This window comes from Schistocerca gregaria, chromosome 3 (genome assembly GCF_023897955.1).
Source record: "Schistocerca gregaria isolate iqSchGreg1 chromosome 3, iqSchGreg1.2, whole genome shotgun sequence".
NCBI lineage: Eukaryota > Metazoa > Arthropoda > Insecta > Orthoptera > Acrididae > Schistocerca > Schistocerca gregaria.
The window spans coordinates 260,584,373-260,606,432 of record NC_064922.1 but is presented as its reverse complement, the minus strand read 5'-3'; the positions used below and the strand labels follow the sequence as shown (position 1 = coordinate 260,606,432).

General features: G+C 39.9%; 1 protein-coding gene across 1 annotated transcript; it reads right to left on the bottom strand.

Moving 5' to 3' along the window:
• Positions 1-6,062: 6,062 nt before the first annotated feature.
• On the bottom strand, positions 6,063-17,562 carry LOC126356150 (AN1-type zinc finger protein 1-like). The gene is made up of 3 exons (XM_050006889.1): positions 17,046-17,562; positions 13,988-14,366; positions 6,063-6,633 (listed from the first exon to the last, which is right to left on the bottom strand). The coding sequence occupies exons 2-3, from the start codon at positions 14,348-14,350 to the stop codon at positions 6,172-6,174; spliced, it is 825 nt and encodes a 274-aa protein (XP_049862846.1). The 5' UTR covers positions 14,351-14,366; positions 17,046-17,562; the 3' UTR covers positions 6,063-6,171.
• Positions 17,563-22,060: the final 4,498 nt, after the last annotated feature.

Here is a 22,060-nt window from a genome sequence, read left to right as displayed (position 1 = left end):
CTGAAATAACAATACTAATAGTATGAATATATACAATACATCATTTGTTTCTATTAAAAAATTCGTCAATGGAGTAGAAGGAGTTGGCCACTAGTAAGTCTTTCAGGCTCCTTTTAAACTGATCTTTATTTGTAACTAAATTTTTTATGTTTGCTCGTAAATTATTGAAGATGAGTGTTCCTGAGCAATGGACCCCTTTTTGAACTAAAGTTAGTGCTTTTAAGTCCTTGTGCAGATCATTTTTGTTCCTGGTACTGTATGTATGAACTGAGCTGTTTGTTGGAAAAAGAGATATATTATTTAGGACAAATTTCATTAAGGAGTAAATATACTGAGAGGCAGTAGTTAGTATACCCAGTTCTTTGAAGAGGTTTCTACAAGAAGTCCATGAGTTTACTCCACAAATAATATGTATTACTCGCTTTTGGACTCTGAAAACTTTTGTTTGACTTGAAGAGTTACCCCAGAATATTATACCATATGACATTATGAAATGAAAGTAGGCAAAGTATGCAAGCTTTTTCATTTTTATGTCGCCTATGTCTGCTAACACTTGAATTGCAAATACAGATTTGTTAAGGCGTTTCTGCAGTTCTGTGGTGTGCTCCTCCCAACTGAATTTATTATCAAGTTGTAATACCAGGAATTTAAGACTGTCCACCTCTTCTATCTGCTCTTCTTCGTACTTTATGCATATGCTGGGTGGAAATCTCTTACAGGTTCTGAACTGCATATAGTGAGTCTTTTCGAATTTTGATGTCAGTGAGTTGGCTTCAAACCATTTATTAATATCCATGAAAACATCATTAGCAGATCTTTCTAGAACTACACTCGACATACTATTTATTGCAATACTTGTGTCATGTGCAAACAAAACAAACTCTGCTTCTGGCAGTGTAACTAATGAGAGATCATTAATGTACACAAGAAAAAGCAATGGCCCTAAGATGGATCCTTGTGGGACACCACATGTAATTTCTTCCCATTCTGATGATGACTGATGATTTAATTCACTAGTCCCTTGCACTGACACCCTTTGTTTCCTGTTAGCGAGGTATGACTTGAACCATTTTGCAGCACTGCCCGTGACACCATAGAATTCTAATTTATTTAAAAGGATGTTGTGGTTTACACAATCGAATGCCTTTGACAAATCACAGAAAATACCTGCTGCTTGTAACTTGTTATTTAATGAATTAAGAACATTTTCACTGTAGGTGTAAATAGCCTTTTCGATATCAGAACCCTTTAGAAATCCAAACTGTGTTCTTGATAATATGTTATTTGTGGTCAGATGGTTGAGAAGCTGCCTGTACATTACTTTTTCTAAAATTTTTGAGAATGGTGGCAAAAGTGAAATTGGTCTGTAGTTTGATGGCATCTCTTTATCCCCTTTCGTGAATAGAGGCTTAACATCTGCATATTTCAGTCAGTCAGGAAATGTCCTAGTTATAATTGACTGGTTACGCAAGTAACTTAGAATTGTACTAAACTCTCAAGAACATGCCTTAATTAACTTTGTTGATATTTCATCATAACCACTAGAATGCTTTGTTTTTAAAGATTTTATTATGGAAGTTATTTCTTTTGGTGAAGTGAGTGACCTATTCATGTACCTGAAGCAATTTGTAAAGGCTAGTTTCAGATATTCAAGGGCATTATTTACTGATCCTAACAATCCCATTCTACCAGTAACGGCTATAAAGTACTTGTTAAATAGATTTGCCACACTATGCCCATTGGTTACTAATGTGTCATCTACCCTTAGTGCTATTTGCTCCTGTTCCTTTCTGGTTCTACCAGTCTCCTCTTTCACTATATCCCATGTTGTTTTTATTTTGTTCCCTGACATTGCTATCTTCTTGTAGTGCATTTGCTTAGATGTCTGAATTACTTTTTTTAATATTTTACAGTATTCCTTGTATTTAGCTAAATCATCAGCATTGAAGATATTCTTGGTTGACAGATACATTTTCCTTTTTGTCTTACAGGAAATCTTTATTCCTTGTGTGATCCAAGGTTTTATTATAGATTTCTGCTTAATTTGAGTAACTTTTAGAGGAAAACAGTTTTCAAACATGGTACTGACATTGTTTATGAATGTGTTATATTTTTCATTCATGTCATGAGCACTATAAACATCTTTCCACTTCATATCTTTGAGCAGTTTTCTAAAACAATCAATTTTTGGTTGGTTGAATACTCTCCTGTACTCAGATTTAGCAGTATTGATAATCTGCTTAGAGTTTACATCTAAAACAAGGAGCTGCATGTCATGATCTAATAGTCCATTTATTACAGGTTTTATGATATGATTTTGTTCTTTTGATTTGTCTATAAAAATGTTATCAATGGCTGCCCTTGAGGATTTAGTGATCCTAGTTGGAAAGTTTACAGTGTGAGTTAGATTGAAAGACAACATTACTAACAGCAGTAAATGTTTACTGTAAGATTGAATCAGAAAATCTGTATTAAAGTCACCAGCCATCAAAATTTCTTTGTTTCTTCCTGTTAAATAACCCCAAAAGGGCTTCTAGATGATTTATGAATAGATTATAATTTCCTGCAGGTGCTCGGTAAATAGTTACTATTATGTAGGATCTGTTATGGAACTCTACTTCTGTTGCACATGCTTCTAGATGCTGCTCTAAACAGAATTTATTAATGTCAATGTTCTTGAATTTATGGCAGTTTTTAATAAATGTGGCAACTCCTCCTCCATCCATATCTACTCTGCAGAAGTAGGAAGCTAGCTTAAATCCTGAAATGTCTAACATATCTATAAAAGGGGTCACTTGATGTTCAGAGAGGCAGATTATGTCAATTTGGTTAGATGAATTCATTTCATCAATACAAATGAGTAGTTCATCAACTTTATTTCTTAGTCCCGAAATGTTCTGGTGTAATAAAGATAACTGATACTGCATACTAATGGGATTATAACTGCTTTGGTGAAGATGAACTGGCAGTTTCTGATTACTTTCTGTTAAACATTGTTTAAACAGAGGCTGTATGCTGAAACCTGACTCCTGTTCATCTGTTTTCTCAAACTGAATGTGTCTGCCAATCTCTCCTAAAACTCGTTTTCTATCCCTCTTTCCTATCCTAAAAAAGGCATCCCTCTGACACCTGTGACCACTGGTATTTTACCACTTGTGACAGTGTCTCCCCTTAAGTTTTCTGCAATCAACCCAGACAGTTTTCCCTTCCCTTTCCTATTGAGGTGAAGGCCATGCCTAGTGTAGTCCCACCTATCAATAGCATCCACAGGAATCAAACCAATATGGGACCCTATATGCATCCTAAGCAGCCACTCCAACTCCAAGTTCACCCTCCCTACAGAAGAGTTCAAATGACGACGATCATGGCGTCTCAATACAAGACACAAATTCCACACTCGTATGCTTCGTTGCTGATGCTATCTTCACCAGGTCACTCTCTGCTTACCATTTCATCTTTCCAATGCTGGAGGCACCATCAGATGCTATAGTGGCTCATAAAACAGTTACAATGTGAAACCTGGTCAGCAAGCCAAAGTGTTTAGATGTATCTAAGCAACAGTAAGTTTGTGACGTCATCAAACTGCTCCCTAAAATTGCAGAGTCACACCTACATGTTAAGGAGCTTGTAGTAAGTAACAGTTGGCACTGTTTGTTTTATTTAGCACCAAGGCCAACAACTTGTCTACTCTCAATCCTCCTCCTCTTCTGTTAAAGTTATTTTTGTGCTTTTGAATTTCTATGGCCTTTCAATGTCCTAGATGACTAGATCTTCACAGAACCATAGTGTTTAAGAAACAAATTTGGTTGTCTTGTGGTCCCAATGCATGATTTGCTACTGTCAATTTAGTTCCTATGTACACTCGACAGCACATGCAAATGATTTTTCGTGCTCCTGCTGTGGCATGCAGAGAAACAAATTTGGTTGTCTTGTGGTTCCAAGGCATGATTTGCTACTGTCAATTTAGTTCCTATGTACACTCGACAGCACATGCAAATGATTTTTCGTGCTCCTGCTGTGGCACGCAGAGATCATATGTCTTTGCACTGTTCAAGTATTTGTGCACCTTTCTTGTTTAAACACTGTATCAATACTGTGTCTTCCAAATACTCTGTTGCTGTGATTTCTGACAGTTTTTATGAATGAGAGGAAAACTTTCCTTTGTGTTTGGTTCTTTTTTGTTAGAAGCTCCAGATCTTTTATGCTATAGTGTCCGTTAATCTCCTTCTAGAGTAGCAATTTCTTCTGAAGGCAGTTTTTAAATGACTGAGCTCGTCCTCCTAGTACTGTGCACCAGCATTTTGAGCACTCCTCTTTTCTGCTTGGTACATTGATTATAATTTCTGCGGAGTTATCTATCTGTGTGAGTGAGCTTTCTGTAGACTTAAAGCCCTAAAGTTGCGCCATGTTTTATAATTACCTGTATGCTCAGAAATGAAATTTGACCTATCTCTTTTTTCATAGTGAACCTTGTATCATTATTACTATCATTCTGAAAATTTACATATTCTGTGGGTGCAATATAACAAAAGTATCAGCAACGTACCAAAACCAACAAGAGTGTTTCTTCTTTCCCAACTTCCAGTTTCTTCTACTAAAAATTCGCTACAACTGCACGAGTAAGTTCGCCTAGCCATCAATTCACTCATGAATTGTGGCCCACTGAAAGTAAGTCAATGTTAGACAATGTTTAAATGATGCTTCTAGTACTGGAATATGAAACATTGGGCAGAGAAATATATCTTGAACCATAGCCTAATGTCAAATACTAAAATCATCAAAAACATAACACATTTTGTCTGACTGCTACAGCACACTGTACAGTATCAGATCACACGTATCAACTAAGTAGTGGCCCTTGATTCTACTGATGTTAATATGCTGAATAATATACATTTAACAACTGACAGATCACATAGACCTGAAAATCAATCATAAACTGACTAAAATAACGTATAATCAACAGATCAAAAAGAAATTATTAATGATGTAGTGAAAGAATTAAGTTCATAGATTTTTTGTGTATGGGGCAGTTGATGGAAAGAATAGGATGGACAACACAAGACACACATGTAAGAGTAAAGATTGCTTTTGTTGAACTAATTAAGGCTTTCAAAACTAAGTTGCCAGTGTGTCTAAAACTGCCAGTTCACAGTCAGGCTGTATTACCATTTACGACATAATAGAAAGGAGAGGTGGATGTTTAATGTGAAAAACCATTTAAAAAACTGAGGTGCTTCTCAGCTTGCAATGGTAAGATGCCTGTTGGCAATTATTAGGAGAGACAGGAAAACAAAATAAATATGCTGGAGCAGGAGACAATTATGAATGTGATGGAATGAAATGGAGGTAGACTAAACATTCATCCACGCAAATAGGTAGTAGATGGACCAAGTAATGTCATTCATGGATTCATAAGGCCAAGAAAACTCTCTTTTGGAAAGTGGATATCTGACATTTTTTAAGAAAAGCAGAAGGATAAGCATCGCGAGAAATGTCATTTATCGCAAAAAAGAGTCGTCCATCATATATACATTAGAGCTCCCCAAAAATTCACTTGGAATTGAGTACAATTTATAACTGAGGCCTGGATGCTTTGGGCCTACAATTGATTTAGATATCTAGATCTCTCTTTCTCTCTCAGAAACTGTCGTTAATACTTGTCAGATATATTGTTAACAAGGGTATAAGTCTGGAAATTCCCTTGCTATTATATTTGATCATGAGAGCCCTGCAAGTATGATTATTATTCCTGACTAGACAAAGAGATGGAGAATTCTCTGCTGTGCCAGGCCATATCCCAATTCCACGATGCACATATTACTGCTAAGTTAAACACACCATCCTACAATGTGCTTATACATACACCACTGGGATACTCTGTACAGTAAATATAATCATAGATCCAAATTCTCAGAGCAGTACAGCACTAGATGAAGTGCCTTCTACAGAGAGTATAGTTTTACTCAATACTCTGGGAAAGTCTTGATCAAATTTTCTTTCAAGTGTCTGTGGTACGTAATTTAACAGTCTTGGATGTGGCACAAAAGCACTACACACCATCCTGTAAGCAATTATAAATTTATTGCTAATAAGTACAAAATTCAGTATTAACAATGCTAGAAAATGGTGAATGCATTTCTTCATACATCTGTGTAAAACATAACAGTATTACTTTTCGAGAGCATATGAAACTTTGTAATGTTTTGTATTTTCCAAATGTTTATGTGGATCACTCACATCATCCACATACTCCAAAATTAAAGATTCACCATCCACTAGATCATTTTCTTGTATTAAATCATTAAGTTTCTTATCCACCTGCACGCAAAGTAGCTGTCCACCCTCATAATGAAACAACCTCAACTTTGGTGCTGTAGCATCATTATTTCGATTAAGAACACCACACAAATCAGAAATGGAGTCAATAGCTCTTCCAACAGTCCAATGGCTGGAAACAAAAACAGGAACAGATTGTTTTGAAAGAGTCAGTGGTGGATAGATCATGAAGTAAACTCTGTCTGCAGACGGAATCCCCTTGTTGCCCACTGCTTTATTCTTCAATTTCATTAGCTGAACTTTAAATGCTGTCTTGTTGTTCTTTTTCTTTGCAAGTGAAAGTCTCCACTCAACCTGCAAATAAAGATGACATGTAACTGTTGTACATCATAAAGAATTTACTAAGCAATGTGAAAAGATGAACTCATCAAAATTCAAGCCTATGGCCAAGTCTATACAGTTACAAATATTTTTATTTTGTCACCATCAAACAGTATAATACACACATAACTGGTTTCAGCTAGTTATAGTTAAGTTCTGAAGTGACAGTATTTTGATAGTTGTCATAACACAGCTCGTCAACAAGCAGCATGCATCAAAATATGCCACTCAACGATACCTCAATACACCTGAGAGAAATGGCTACAACAAACTGATATATCACAGCAGTATCAAATGTGTGTTCCAAGATTTAGAATTTTGAGGATGCTTCTGTTCTGATTCCAAAGCAAGAGAGAGGTGCAGAAAGTAATCTTCTGAGGTTGGTAGGTACATGAAATGGAGATTTTTGGGGCTTTAGACATGTAACCCAAATTTTCAGTACTGACTGACTTACTCAGTACTCATTACTGATGCTATAGGCTGAGTGCTGATTCTCCAGTTTGAGATATGATCTCATAAGCTCACAGATGTTATTTGCCTCCTGTCCTTATATGTGGTCACTTCCCCAGCCAACTGTACCAGTTCCTGATATTTCTTGTAATGCTTTCAGAGTCTTAATCTAAGTTCTCTGGAATGGGAGGGAGGGAGGGAGGGAGGGAGGGAGGGAGGGAGGGAGGGAGCAATACAACTGGTTCACTCAAGAATGCTTTTAAGCAATATGCGATTGAAGGCAACAACACTGTCACACAACCTTTATGCAGATGGCACACACACAATGATCAAGAATTAAAAAGCTCACAGAGTGATGGTATGCATCCCTACATGTCTTCTGTGTAAGTGCCCTGCCTTTTAAAAAAAGGTACAGTCAGTCAGGCTGTTTACAGATACAACACCAGCTTCCAAGTACCAATATTGGGACACCAATGCACACATCAAAATTGGAGGCTTCATTGTGATTCTTCAGAATGGTGATATACATGGAGCCACTGCTCTACATACAAACCAGGAGAATTGATGTTTTGAAGTGGGCTCTAGGATAATATCACTAGAAATTCTGCATCATTACTGAAAAATCAGCAATGCATCACCACAGCTGATGTAATAATTTGTGCACCTGCCAAAATCTTCACTTTACAGGGTTCGACACATACGCTAGTAACAATGGACTAGAATTCAAGGCAAAATCTTCCTTGTACATGCAGTTTTACCACAGCACCATTCCACTCCCAATTAAATACAGGATCTTGTCTCCTTGTGTGTGCCACATACAGATAATCAGTTGCCTGTCCTCAATTTTTGTATGTTGTTGCCACCCTGGAATTTCTAACATTTGCGTCTTCCATACAATCTGCCAAGTTTTACTCGGTCTTCACCAGAGGTACCAAAAAAGAAAGTCATCTCTGTAAACAGGGATCAACTAAAATTTAAGGTACCATACACATAACTGTATTGTGTGATGTCATTGCGGTGCAGCATTTTTTAAGCAGATTGTGTTCGCAGAATGTGAGCTGAAAGAAGTGGTGGCACACTCTAGTGTGAGATGTTTATTTTCTAAATTGTTTGCAAGTGATGTTAGGACAGCATTGGACTTAGTGCTGTACATTACTCGGTGTTTTGGGAGTTCGTTTTTGTTGGTTTGTCAGTCCTTTATTTTAATGTCATCAGTTAACAGCTACTGATTTGTTCTGGCTTTGGAATTGCTAGTTCATTATACTGTTAATGGTTTGAAATGCAATTTTTGTGTTTTTGGTTTGATACTATGAGTAGCTCTTATGATGAAATTTACAAGCCATTCATTATTTGCTGCTACAGGTGAGAATATGGCTAATACAATTACATTTCTCCAGTTATATAGCCTCATGGCAGTGCAGTAAATTCATGAAATTAACTGAAGCCATTGCTTGTCAAATCAGGAAAGTCTACATGCAGTGGTTATCAGTGTGATTTGTTTTTTAGTGTGTGTGTGTGTGTGTGTGTGTGTGTGTGTGTGTGTGTGTAGAGAGGGGGGTGGGGGGGTGGGGGCATCAGGCGTGTGTCAGCGCAGATTTATCTGCCAGCTGACTTTGGGTGGTTAGTACATTTTTTATAATTTTTTTTCTTTTTTAATGAACAAAGTGTATTGGTTTTTTTTTTATAATGTATACGATTTTCTTTGAAATGTATCGAAAGTTGTGTTGGAGTAGTTTTTTTTGTTGTTGTGATTTTGTGGTTTGGCTTGGTTGTTGAAGTTCATATTTAAAATTTATCTACATCTACATCCATACTCCGCAAGCCAGGCGGAGGGTACCCTGAGTACCTCTACCGGTTCTCCCTTCTATTCCAGTCTCGTATTGTTCGTGGAAAGAAAGATTGTTGGTATGCTTCTGTGTGGGCTCTAATCTCTCTGATTTTATCCTCATGGTCTCTTCGCAAGATATACATAGGAGGGAGCAATATACTGCTTGACTCTTCAGTGAAGGTATGTTCTCGAAACTTTAACAAAAGCCCATACCGAGCTACTGAGCGTCTCTCTTGTAGAGTCTTCCACTGGAGTTTATCTATCATCTCCGTAACGCTTTTGCGATTAATAAATGATCCTGTAACGAAGCGCGCTGCTCTCTGTTGGATCTTCACTACCTCTTCTATTAATCCTATCTGGTACGGATCCCATGGAATTGGGTGGATATCATGGGGAGTTTGTTGTAGTTATTTTGGTCTGGTTAGGGTTTGATAATAGTTCTATTAGTTGTGATTCTTTACGATTATGGGCTTCGTTTGAGTTGTTTAGGTCAAGTAAAATTTCCAATACTCATTTTTTTTTATTGTGGTTTTGTTGATAGCCAAGGTTTTTGTATGGTTGATTTTTACTTTAATATTTGTTTTGATGAGTCTTCATTATTAGAGTTGTCGAGCATTGAGTTTGTCTCCATCCATAACCCCCAATTCCATGCACTTGTCCTGTGAGTTTCATGTTATTTCTGCAATTAAATATTTTTCATGTTGTTTGTGCTGGTGCACGTGCTTAATGTGTGATGTCACGGTTGCCATACTGCACAAGTTTCAATTTGGGTAGTTGCCAACTTGATGACGTTACAGGTCAAAGCCGAAGTGTAGTACTACACCCTTTGGAATTTTCTTAAATAGTTCAATATCCTTCACTATGACCCAAAGAAGAAACACTGCTACGAACATGTAATTTCTACAGATACAGGAAAACATGAGACCAACAAGACAAAATCATTCTGATTTACCTTACCTGCATCACTAACAATACAGCACACAGATACAATCAGTTAATAATGCTTCCTCACGAAACTGGAAAGACTTTACTGGCCCTTGGTCTGCACTAGGTTTTTAATTATTCAGAATCTGGACAGTATGTGAATTTCTCACTTTGGGATACATATCCCTTTACAACTGCTTTCATGCCCTCTCATCAAGATATTCAATTACTATTTAATTCCCTACACCTCACTTTACTCTTTGTTTCCTCTGCTTTTTCCTCTCTCCACTTCCTCCTTGATCCAAATTTCTCGTGTCTGCTGAGCACCATTTTCTGTCTTCTTATGACTGTAATGAACACTCTAATGAATAGATGTGTTCCTTCCTGTCTCTCAACCAATCAACTGTTTTCTGTTACGGAATATGTGGGTTTTAATCTTCTCTGTTGCAATGCACTATCTGAACTGAATTTCTCTTTGTGGTGAGCCTAATGAAGTTGAACAGAAATTAATAATAATTGAGGGCAGTGTAATTCTGATCTCTGCTGAGCTATGCAGATTAAGACTTCATGAATCATTTTAATTAAATGTTATAATGACTACTTTTGAAGACCACAGTACTTTCATTCTCTTATCCAACTGAGTGAATGGCTCTATAAATGAACTCAGATCAGCAGGATATTGAGCTCTAACCTGTATGTCTTCCTTCCTTCCATCTCCTCTTTCAGTGCCTAGCACTTTTTCAGATTCATTGCTGTCAGAGACACCTTGTCCTTTGTTACACCTTCTTTTTTTTCCTTCCATTCTCTGTGAAAGAGTCTCTTTCTCTCTCCCTTTCCCCTTCTTCTCTCAGTGAAGGAGCCTCTGCTTTTATATGCTAGAGGTTTGATGCTAAATGAAACGAAGAGCAAAGTTTTCAGTAAGTATAGCTGATTATTAACTGTTACTTTCAAACTTCAATTTTTGACTGATCAGAATAATAAAGTAACTGAAGGACAATCACGAAGAACCATAGGCGCAGTACCGGTGTACCAATAAGAGATATGTGACATCATGCTGAATATGTTAAAACGGGTCAACCGAAGCGTCCGATCCCACCCGTCGGCTTTGACCCGTGACGCAAGGCTGTTGTTGTGTGTAAAGTCACGACAGCGTGGAATTTAGTTTGTGAGAAAGACATGTTTGTAGGGGTCGTTTTGTTGCGATCGATGGTGCTCTCTGGTGGTGTGTTAGGTGATGTTGTTGGTTTAGTTTGCGTATGTGAATATTTGTAAATTGCTCTTTATGTCTTTGGTAGGTATGGATATGACTGACAGGGTCCACAGTTTTCAGTTGTCGGCTACGATGGGGGCCAGTGCGTTGTCTCTAATAAAATTTCTTCAACTATTCGGATTTTTGGATGAAGTCGTGAAGTGTTCAGTATGTCGTGAAGAAATGAGGCTTACTTAAAGTTCCAGCATCTCGGACCAGGGACGGCTGTATGTGGAGATATCGTAAGGATAACAGGTCAAGGCAAGTGCTCTATCCCAATGTGCGGCTGTGAATGTTGGTATTGGTATCGGGAGATGTTTTTGAGCTATATATGTCAAGGGAAGTGTTCGATTCCAGGTGAAATTGTGTTTAGTGGTATTTAGGGAGTTTCGTGATGTTGTTTTTTTTTCGTCATTTTGCATGGTTTTGTATGGGGGTGGGTGTCCAAATTTGTTTATATTTAGCTTGTCCCCACCCAAAAAACCCCTATTTCCCGCTCTTGTCCCGCTAGTGTCATTAGGCTTTTTGTGGAGTGTGTGTGTGTGTGTTTGTTTTTTGATGTATTCTCGTCCTCATAATGCGTAAGTAACGACTTTATATGTGCCATATTGGAGTCGTGGTTTATGGTCGTTCCCGCCATATTTGTGACGTCATGGGTCAAAGCAGACGGGCAGGATCGAACGCTTCCGTATTTCCGTTAAAACATTATCCTGAAAAGTGCAGTATGGAGTATGATTTGCAGGACTTAAATAACCTTTTGTTTGTTTGCTTTCACAGCTATCATGTTTGACATATAACAAAGGAAAAATGTAAATGAATCTCAACGGGTACACTGGTGGCTGCAACTGTCATTTGCAACTCCCAGTGGCAACAGACTCTACATCTACATGACTACTCTGCAATTCACATTTAAGTGCTTGCCAGAGGGTTCATCGAACCACAATCATACTATCTCTCTACTATTCCACTCCCGAACAGCGCGCGGGAAAAACGAACACCTAAACCTTTCTGTTCGAGCTCTGATTTCTCTTATTTTATTTTGATGATCATTCCTACCTATGTAGGTTGGGCTCAACAAAATATTTTCGCACTCGGAAGAGAAAGTTGGTGACTGAAATTTCGTAAAAAGGTCTCGCCCCGACGAAAAACGTCTTTGCTGTAATGTCTTCCATCCCAACTCGTGTATCATATCTGCCACACTCTCTCCCCTATAACGTGATAATACAAAACGAGCTGCCCTTTTTTTGCACCCTTTCGATGTCCTCTGTCAATCCCCCCTGGTAAAGATCCCACACCGCGCAGCAATATTCCAACAGAGGACGAACGAGTGTAGTGTAAGCTGTCTCTTTAGTGGACTTGTTGCATCTTCTAAGTGTCCTGCCAATGAAACACAACCTTTGGCTCGCCTTCCCCACAATATTATCTATGTGGCCCTTCCAACTGAAGTTGTTCGTAATTTTAACACCCAGGTACTTAGTTGAATTGACAGCCTTGAGAATTGTACTATTTATCGAGTAATCGAATTCCAACTGATTTCTTTTGGAACTCATGTGGATCATCTCACACTTTTCGTTATTTAGTGTCAACTGCCACCTGACACACCATACAGCAATCTTTTCTAAATCGCTTTGCCACTGATACTGGTCTTCGGATGACCTTACTAGAAGGTAAATTACAGCATCATCTGCGAACAATCTAAGAGAACTGCTCAGATTGTCACCCAGGTCATTTATATAGATCAGGAACAGCAGAGGTCCCAGGACGCTTCCCTGGAGAACACCTGATATCACTTCAGTTTTACTCGATGATTTGCCGTCTATTACTACGAACTGCGACCTTCCTGACAGGAAATCACGAATCCAGTCGCACAACTGAGACAATACCCCATAGGTCCGCAGCTTGATTAGAAGTCGCTTGTGAGGAACGGTGTCAAAAGCTTTCCTGAAATCTAGAAATACGGAATCAACTTGAGATCCCCTGTCGATAGCGGCCATTACTTTGTGCGAATAAAGAGCTAGCTGCGTTGCACAAGAGCGATGTTTTCTGAAGCAATGCTGATTACATGTCAATAGATCGTTCCCTTCGAGGTGATTCATAATGTTTGAATACAGTATATGCTCCAAAACCCTACTGCAAACTGACGTCAATGATATATGTCTGTAGTTAAATGGATTACTCCTACTACCCTTTTTAAACACTGGTGCGACCTGCGCAATTTTCCAATCTGTAGGTACAGATCTATCGGTGAGCGAGCGGTTGTATATGAGTGCTAAGTAGGGAGCTACAGTATCAGCGTTATCTGAAAGGAACCTGATCGGTATACAATCTGGACCTGAAGACTTGCCCGTATCAAGCAATTTGAGTTGTTTCGCAGCCCCTAAGGTATCTACTTCTAAGAAACTCATGCTAGCAGTTGTTCGTGTTTCAAATTCTGGAATATTCCATTCGTCATCCCTGGTGAAGGAATTTCGGAAAACTGGGTTCAATAACTCCGCTTTAGCGGCACAGTCGTCGGTAACAGTACCATCGGCACTGTGCAGCGAAGGTATTGACTGCGTCTTGCCGCTTGTGTACTTTACATACGACCAGAATTTCTTCGGATTTTCTACCAAATTTCGAGCAAATACAACCAAGATGAAAAGAACCAAGGATATGATCAAGTTCATTCTCTGAGTTGTGTTTTTAGCTGTCTTGTAAACAATTAGCTACCAATCACTTTATTATTCTGACACAGGTCCAAGCGACAAGTTTCTGTGTTATTCATACAGTTTCATGTAATGCTGAAATTAAGGAGTAACACATGAAAAAACAGAAGAAGAAAAATGAGAAACATAAGTAAATTAAAAACGTATCTAATACATGAAATCTTGCAATACCTCTATGTCTGCTTCTTGTTTTGCCAGTTCATATTGTTTTTTGCATATGTTTACATCCCTCTGTCTTAACTTTCCATCATCGTCATCCAAACAACCGTGATGACGATGCTGCAGGCAGAAATGTTGGCAACACACTGGGCAGTTCATCTGGACAGCACTGGAATGGTCACATATAGAGCACTTGTACGAGATAACAGGCACTGCTGAAATTTCAGTGCCACACTGCTCACTGCAGTTGTGTCTATCTGGCAGGTAATGATCATTGCAAAAGATTTGCTTGCAGTGTTCACACTGGAATGGAAGAAAATCGAGCTGTTTGCAGTCTGTATGAGCACATTGCTTCCCTATGTGTGGCAACTCCATAATGTACAGCAGTTACCTAAAACAAAGAAAGCCTGCATAAGTAAAATTACTGCTTCTCAGAATAGTGTAGACACTATTCCAAGGTCCATTTCACATGTTTTCCCAATGACAATATAATTGCCACCTCAAACACTGAGGGCCTTTATTTGCTCTGCCCCAGTCCTTGGGAAAAACTGTAAGTCACTAAAAACAGAGAACTTTCAAATGAACTCACACTGTATTTTAAACTTTTCAACTGTCATAAAAAGGGCATTCTTGGATCTTAATGGCTCACAAACTGTTATCTTTGTTCATTTCTTACATGTTATTTTGACACATTACACACAGATACTACAAAAATGTACACTGCTTAGCATACCTAGTTACTCAACAACTGAATGAAGTAGCAGAAAATCAATAGTTTCATAGACACATATATGTGGCAAAGACTGCAGACTATGAATATTCAGATACAGAGGAATGTTCAATATGTGTCATCTGCTCTGACCAAGGGGACACACACACACACACACACACACACACAGGTTGATGTGACAGCAGCCATTATTATTACATCACTCACCATACCCAATGACTCAAATCGAACATTCCTCTTGACTCCTGACTATTCTTGTTTACTTGGTTGTTATGTCAGCCTTATTTGAGTACTTCCAAAATACACTTAACATTAAAGGCTGACATTCTTAGCCAGGAGGTATGATAAACATCAAGTTACACCACTGCCTTTCAGCTCGGCAGCTGTAACCTGTGGCCAAGCAAACAAAGTAGTCACAGCATTTTGAGAAAGAAGCTAAAGACAGGCCGTGCTGACATGACAGAAGCCTCATCCTTGGACCTAGAGCAAGGTTAGTTACCACTTGTTCAGCCCAAGTTGGTTCTGGCACGGCTGAAACACTGTTGTACAGGGACCAGGCTGTCACAGTGGTGACTCAGGTTATTCCGTAACCAAGCCTGGCACTGCACTGCTTCTGGCCCCTATGTGACCGAGAATGATGTTCTGCTAAAACAGGATGGGTTCGAGCAACCACAAATACCACCCACTCCAGTCACACAGTACCTGTCATTCTTTACTGCCAGCTCCACGAGTTGCCCAATGACAGTAGTAGTACCGATATTGGTCATCCAGGCTACAACTACTAAAAGCCAAACTGGAGCCTTCCAGCTATGGGCCATCTGCTAGCTGACTTCGAGTGACCACAGGGCGCCTACCAGGGGTCCAGGGTTTGCACCTGAATGCGCCTTGCTGCTACCTACCTTGCCTGCACCACATATTGGTGTCCGCAGGCTACTGTATCCTATGCTGGGATCTTTGGTTCTCAGAATGTACACATACTCTCTACACTGAGCCCAGCACAGGCTGGTCTGCATCTGTGCAGAACTTGTCACTGTATGCCTGTTGCCTGCACAGGTGTGACACATATCTACACTTGCCAAGGTGCTGGCATCACAACGTCATTTCAGTATGCATATCCAGCATAGCAACTCCATGGGCCAGCTGAAACCTGAGGGCACGTATAGAGCAAGTACACACCAATGGCTGGAGCCATAATGCACCGGTGGGTGCTGACTGTGCAAGGTGTCATCCCAACTACTGTACTGTGTGTAATGAATAACTGGGCAATTGTCTTCTCATGGTTTTTGTGGCTTCATGACAACAGTTCCCCTAACTTTACATACCTGCTGCCTCAACAAACATTCGGCATCATCACTGCAACCAACAACAAGATCATTAACAACTAAGCCATCCGAACACCTGCTACAGTGCTCATGAAACAAGTGCCAAATGTTTAGCCATTAATGCTACCTTCAATTAAGTTTTCCAGTGATCCATGAAGCAGTAATAAGGTGAAAATGTTTTAATAAGCATTATACGCAGTTTATTAAATTTTAAACTGTCTTTAGCTTGTTCTGTAAATAAAGACAACTTTTTCAATTACATCCCTCCCTTCACATACTAGCAAACATTATGAATAATGTACCCTGTCATGTCCTATTACTGTCAAGTGTTTCCAATTCTGATCTGAATCTATCAAGAAGGCTGCTCTAATAGTCTCTTTTGAGGATGATATTTTATGATGGGCAAGATATGCAGCTCATAACATTCATTAATCTCTCTTAACTGCAATCTGCCAAGGATGAGAAATAAGGAGTTTAACATGTTATTGAGCACAATTTCATTCAGCTGGGGGCAAAGGATCAGAATGGGTAAGGAAATCAGGAGTGTTATTTTGAAAGGAATTATTCTAACAAATGTTTACGCTTCATTTTATTACACTCGTGTCTTGTATGTGCTGACGCCACTTCCCTCATTCTGAAGTTTTAGTTAAGGTTACATAACATTAATTTCTATTGCAGTTGGCACTTGCTGTGACAGGTTCTCTATGGTTTTTAGTTAGTTACTTGGCATAAATCAAACTATCGCTGCATAATGGAGAGCACTCCGTATGTATGTAACAACAACAAGATACAAAGATGTGTACTCTATGTACTAAGACGTTTATGCAACCAACAGACAGAAAGACATTAGCTTTATGTAAACGTCTATGAAATTTGTGCACATCAACCAGTCACGAATTGATCCATGGGCGACGGCAATCCTAGTAGACATTAAGAACAACTCACTCAACTGAGCAGAAGATAAAATAATATTGCTACGTCTCATTCGAATAAGGCTACTGCATTGTACAAAACTTGCTTTAATTTGGAAATCCTTGGCTATGTTCGGTTGGTACAGTTAGTCCAAGGTCGGTCCACTTCTGTTCTTGTTCTTTCAGTGTAAGATGTGAATCGCCGTTGTCTGCTTCGGGATCAGGTAATTCAAACGGCGGAACTTCTATGTCATCACATGGAAGTTTGTCTTCACGCCATGCGTCATCAACAATATCCAAAAATCTTCCTTCAATTGATACCTGACTATCCATTATTACACGGCAAATGTAACTGTAATTTTATCACATATACGGGAACACAACATTAACAGCTGTTATTATCCCACAATTTCGAACGAAAATAATAAACATACTGTCCAAAGATTCTCTATGCCACCAAAGGTGACTTTAGTGTAGTGATTTGCGTGAAGCTACCACTTCCATGTAAAGCCCGGTCCACACGTAACGATCTGTCTGCGCAGACATTGGCCCAGATGTCTGTACATGCAAAAGATCGCTGCAAATGTGTTGTGTTCACACGACACAAACCTCAATCTACTACTCGCCCGCCATCTGTCGGTGTAGTAAAGAAATATCAGTGGCAAGCGACTACGCTCCCCGTAAAAGTCAAAAATTTAATTCAGTTATTTTGAAATATAGAAATGGAGGAAGTTCTTTTGTGGTCTGTGTTCGCAACTTGTGCTGCAAACAACATTCAGACCAACCGCAGGAAACAGAGAAAGCGGTGAAAATGGTGTAGACAGTGGCTGCTAAAGCGAAAGCAGTTTTCTCACGTACATTTACTGCGAGAGTTGCAGGGCGAACCTGTTGTGTTTTACATTACCTCGTGTTCCATTTCCTGGCACATTGACACACCAATTTCATCTTCAATTGTACTCCTGCTTGGTCTTGGCGTTTCTTGATCACTAAGAAAACCAAGCAGATCAAAATACCATAATGTTGGCTTGTATACTTGACCTACACTTACACCAGATCTTCTAGATTTCTGCACTCTGGATAACCTTTTTCGGTAAACAGTTCGCTGACAGACTTAATTCACTTGATTTGCCTTCATGAACTCATCCCTCAGGTCAGCGTAAATAGCTTCACATGTGTTGGGTATTATTTTACTCAATGCTTGTTTCGATATTGCAGTTGAAAATTCCAAATCCTTGTAGGTCCTTCCTGTTGCTAGAAATCTTAATGTTGCCGCCAGCCGCTCATGAAGAGAAATTGCCCTTCTCATAGAAGTATTTTTTTCTCATAATATGAGGTGTTACAAGCTTTAAGAGACAATTATAAGTTTCGACATCCATCCGCAAATAATTTCGTCAGTTCGCAACGAATTTTTTTTTTTATTTTTTATTACCGCTTCTCAGTTTACCGAGGCGTCAACTGCCCGCAATTTTTCAATTAGAGCATTGTATGCTGCTGTCTTTTTGTCTCGATAACTATATTCTTTTTTTTAATCTTCCACAAACATGGGTGGTTTCTACACTCCTGGAAATGGAAAAAAGAACACATTGACACCGGTGTGTCAGACCCACCATACTTGCTCCGGACACTGCGAGAGGGCTGTACAAGCAATGATCACACGCACGGCACAGCGGACACACCAGGAACCGCGGTGTTGGCCGTCGAATGGCGCTAGCTGCGCACCATTTGTGCACCGCCGCCGTCAGTGTCAGCCAGTTTGCCGTGGCATACGGAGCTCCATCGCAGTCTTTAACACTGGTAGCATGCCGCGACAGCGTGGACGTGAACCGTATGTGCAGTTGACGGACTTTGAGCGTGGCGTATAGTGGGCCGGGTGGACGTACCGCCGAATTGCTCAGCATGTGGGGCGTGAGGTCTCCACAGTACATCGATGTTGTCGCCAGTGGTCGGCGGAAGGAGCACGTGCCCGTCGACCTGGGACCGGACCGCAGCGACGCACGGATGCACGCCAAGACCGTAGGATCCTACGCAGTACCGTAGGGGACCGCACCGCCACTTCCCAGCAAATTAGGGACACTGTTGCTCCTGGGGTATCGGCGAGGACCATTCGCAACCGTCTCCACGAAGCTGGGCTACGGTCCCGAACACCGTTAGGCCGTCTTCCGCTCACGCCCCAACATCGTGCAGCCCGCCTCCAGTGGTGTCGCGACAGGCGTGTATGGAGGGACGAATGGAGACGTGTCGTCTTCAGCGATAAGAGTCGCTTCTGCCTTGGTGCCAATGATGGTCGTATGCGTTTTTGGCGCCGTGCAGGTGAGCGCCACAATCAGAACTGCATACGACCGAGGCACACAGGTCCAGCACCTGGCATCATGGTGTGGGGAGCGATCTCCTGCACTGGCCTTACACCTTTGGTGATCGTCGAGGGGACACTGAATAGTGCACGGTACATCCAAACCGTCATCGAACCCATCGTTCTACCATTCCTAGACCGGCAAGGGAACTTGCTGTTCCAACAGGACAATGCACGTCCACATGTATCCCGTGCCACACAACGTGCTCTAGAAGGTGTAAGTCAACTACCCTGGCCAGCAAGATCTCCGGATCTGTCCCCCATTGAGCATGTTTGGGACTTGATGAAGCGTCGTCTCACGCGGTCTGCACGTCCAGCAGGAACGCTAGTCCAGCTGAGGCGCCAGGTGGAAATGGCATGGCAAGCCGTTCCACAGGACTACATCCAGCATCTCTACGATCGTCTCCATGGGAGAATAGCAGCCTGCATTGCTGCGAAAGGTGGATATACACTGTACTAGTGCCGACATTGTGCATGCTCTGTTGCCTGTGTCTATGTGCCTGTGGTTCTGTCAGTGTGATCATGTGATGTATCTGACCCCAGGAATGTGTCAATAAAGTTTCCCCTTCCTGGGACAATGAATTCACGGTGTTCTTATTTCAATTTCCAGGAGTGTATATATTTCAATGAATTCACTTACAAAATCTCGGGAACACTGACGAGTATCAGCCATTTTAATGCCCTATGCGCACAAATACAAACACTAGACTGAGCAAACAGCTGTTTCGCGCCAGATTTGCTGCGATCTCCTGTCCACACGCTCCAATTTGTCTGCGCAGATGTGGTTTGAACCCACAGATTTGAGAGGTTTCGCTCAAACCTCCAACTTCCAGGTTTGCACACACTTCAGGTTGGTACAAATCGTCTGACCACATGCAACGATGCCTCTGAGAAGATGTGATGTGCACAGACATTTGCGCAGACAGATCGTTGCGTGTGGACGGGCCTTAAGCTGCACTCCCACCTCCACCCACCAAGGATATTCTAACTTCCTTGGTTTCCACATACAAAGAAAACAATCTTAGCATATGCCTATCCTCAACAGGCTGTTTAACGTACAGGGCAGATACACTCTCCTCTATCACCGTCCAAAAACTTAAGCAGCTGACTTTACTCTGCAATAGTGCGTTCAACAGCACAGGGCTTGAGACGTTTGTTTTGTAAGGGAATAGTTAAGGTCAATGCATTAATTGAGGTTTGTTTTCAGCTGCGAAAATAAATACTTTTTAAATCGGTAAATATTCTGAAACACTGAAATGGGAATCTCATTCCAGCCTGCAACAATTTCCTTTAACCACTGAATAACATATTGTAAAAATAAGCTTCTTGTAATGAATGTTATTCTCACACTCTAAAATAACTGTCGTGACAATCCGTCCTGTCTTTGTTACTCACTGCAACTGAGGCGCTACAAGTGACCAGCAAGTGATAGTGTTGAGTTTGGCGAGATCTTGCTAAAGAGTAAGTGAATCGTTCAGAACGTTTATTATCAGCCTTTCAATACACTTTGATACAATTGGCCTTGGCAATATGCGAGGTAAAGTTAATATAATTAATACAACAGAACACTTATTAACAACGCTGTGTAGTTACAGAAACACTTGTTTGCACACACATACAAATGCTTAATTACGATTGTATATTAATTACATACATTTACATATTAATTATCTACATTTAAAATCATCAATGGCTACTGGAGCAAAGATAACAGTATGCTTATCCACAGGTAAATAAATGAATGATTAGATCCAATTTCATTGAAAAGTATACCTACTCAAAGCACAATTCTTGAAAATCAGTTTCCATGAAGTTAAAAAACTCACTCTTTTAGCAAAGCTTCTAAATTTTCTTTAAACTTGTGGAAGGGAGTTAAGTGAGCTGTGTTTGGCAGTTTGTTGAAGAATTTCAGGCTCATGTGTTTACGGCTACTGTTTGTGTGATAAAGTCTTGAGAATAGTAAATTTATCGTGCAGCTTTTTCTTCTACTTTGCAAATGAATGTTATTTCGTAGTCTCAGATTGTTTGAATTTTCTTTGGCATAAATAAGAGAACTATACAAGTAAATCGTAAGTGATGTGAACTGACTTCTACAAGTCTCTCTGAGAGGCAAACCTAGATTATATCTAATGGCTTTCGTGTGCCATTGAAGAATATAGGTCTACTCTTGTGCATTTCCCAACAACAGTATTCCATATCGCTGGTGTGAATGGAATAATGCATAATAAAAGTATGGCAGTAGATTCTTACTGACATTTTGTCTTAATTCATATAACAAAAATAATACTCTTACTACTTTACTCCTTAAGTAATTTACGCATCCATCTCATGGCAGTCTTTTATTAGTCACGAGTCCAATTAATTTCACATTCCTACTCACAGACTTCATTGCTCTGAGATTGAAATATAGTTCTTCTATTTTTATTTTGTTAATGGATAACTGGTTGGCCGGACACCAGTAACTGAGCATCTCGGTTTCTTCTTTGTTGAAATTTAGAACATTTTGTAAGTTTTCACCTGTTGCTATCAGTGTGGTGTTAGCACAGAGCACATTCACGTATGATACATGACTTGAGAAATCATTTATGTAAACAACAAAGGGGAAAAGTCAGAGAACTGAGCCTCCTGTGATATTTCATATTTTATTTTCAACAACTGTGATGCCTGATTATTTGTATATACTGCCTCTGGCCTGTCACTAGACAGGTTCTAAATATACTCAATGATTTCTCTCTTACCTCATAGTAAGATAATTTTTGTAACATAGTTTTA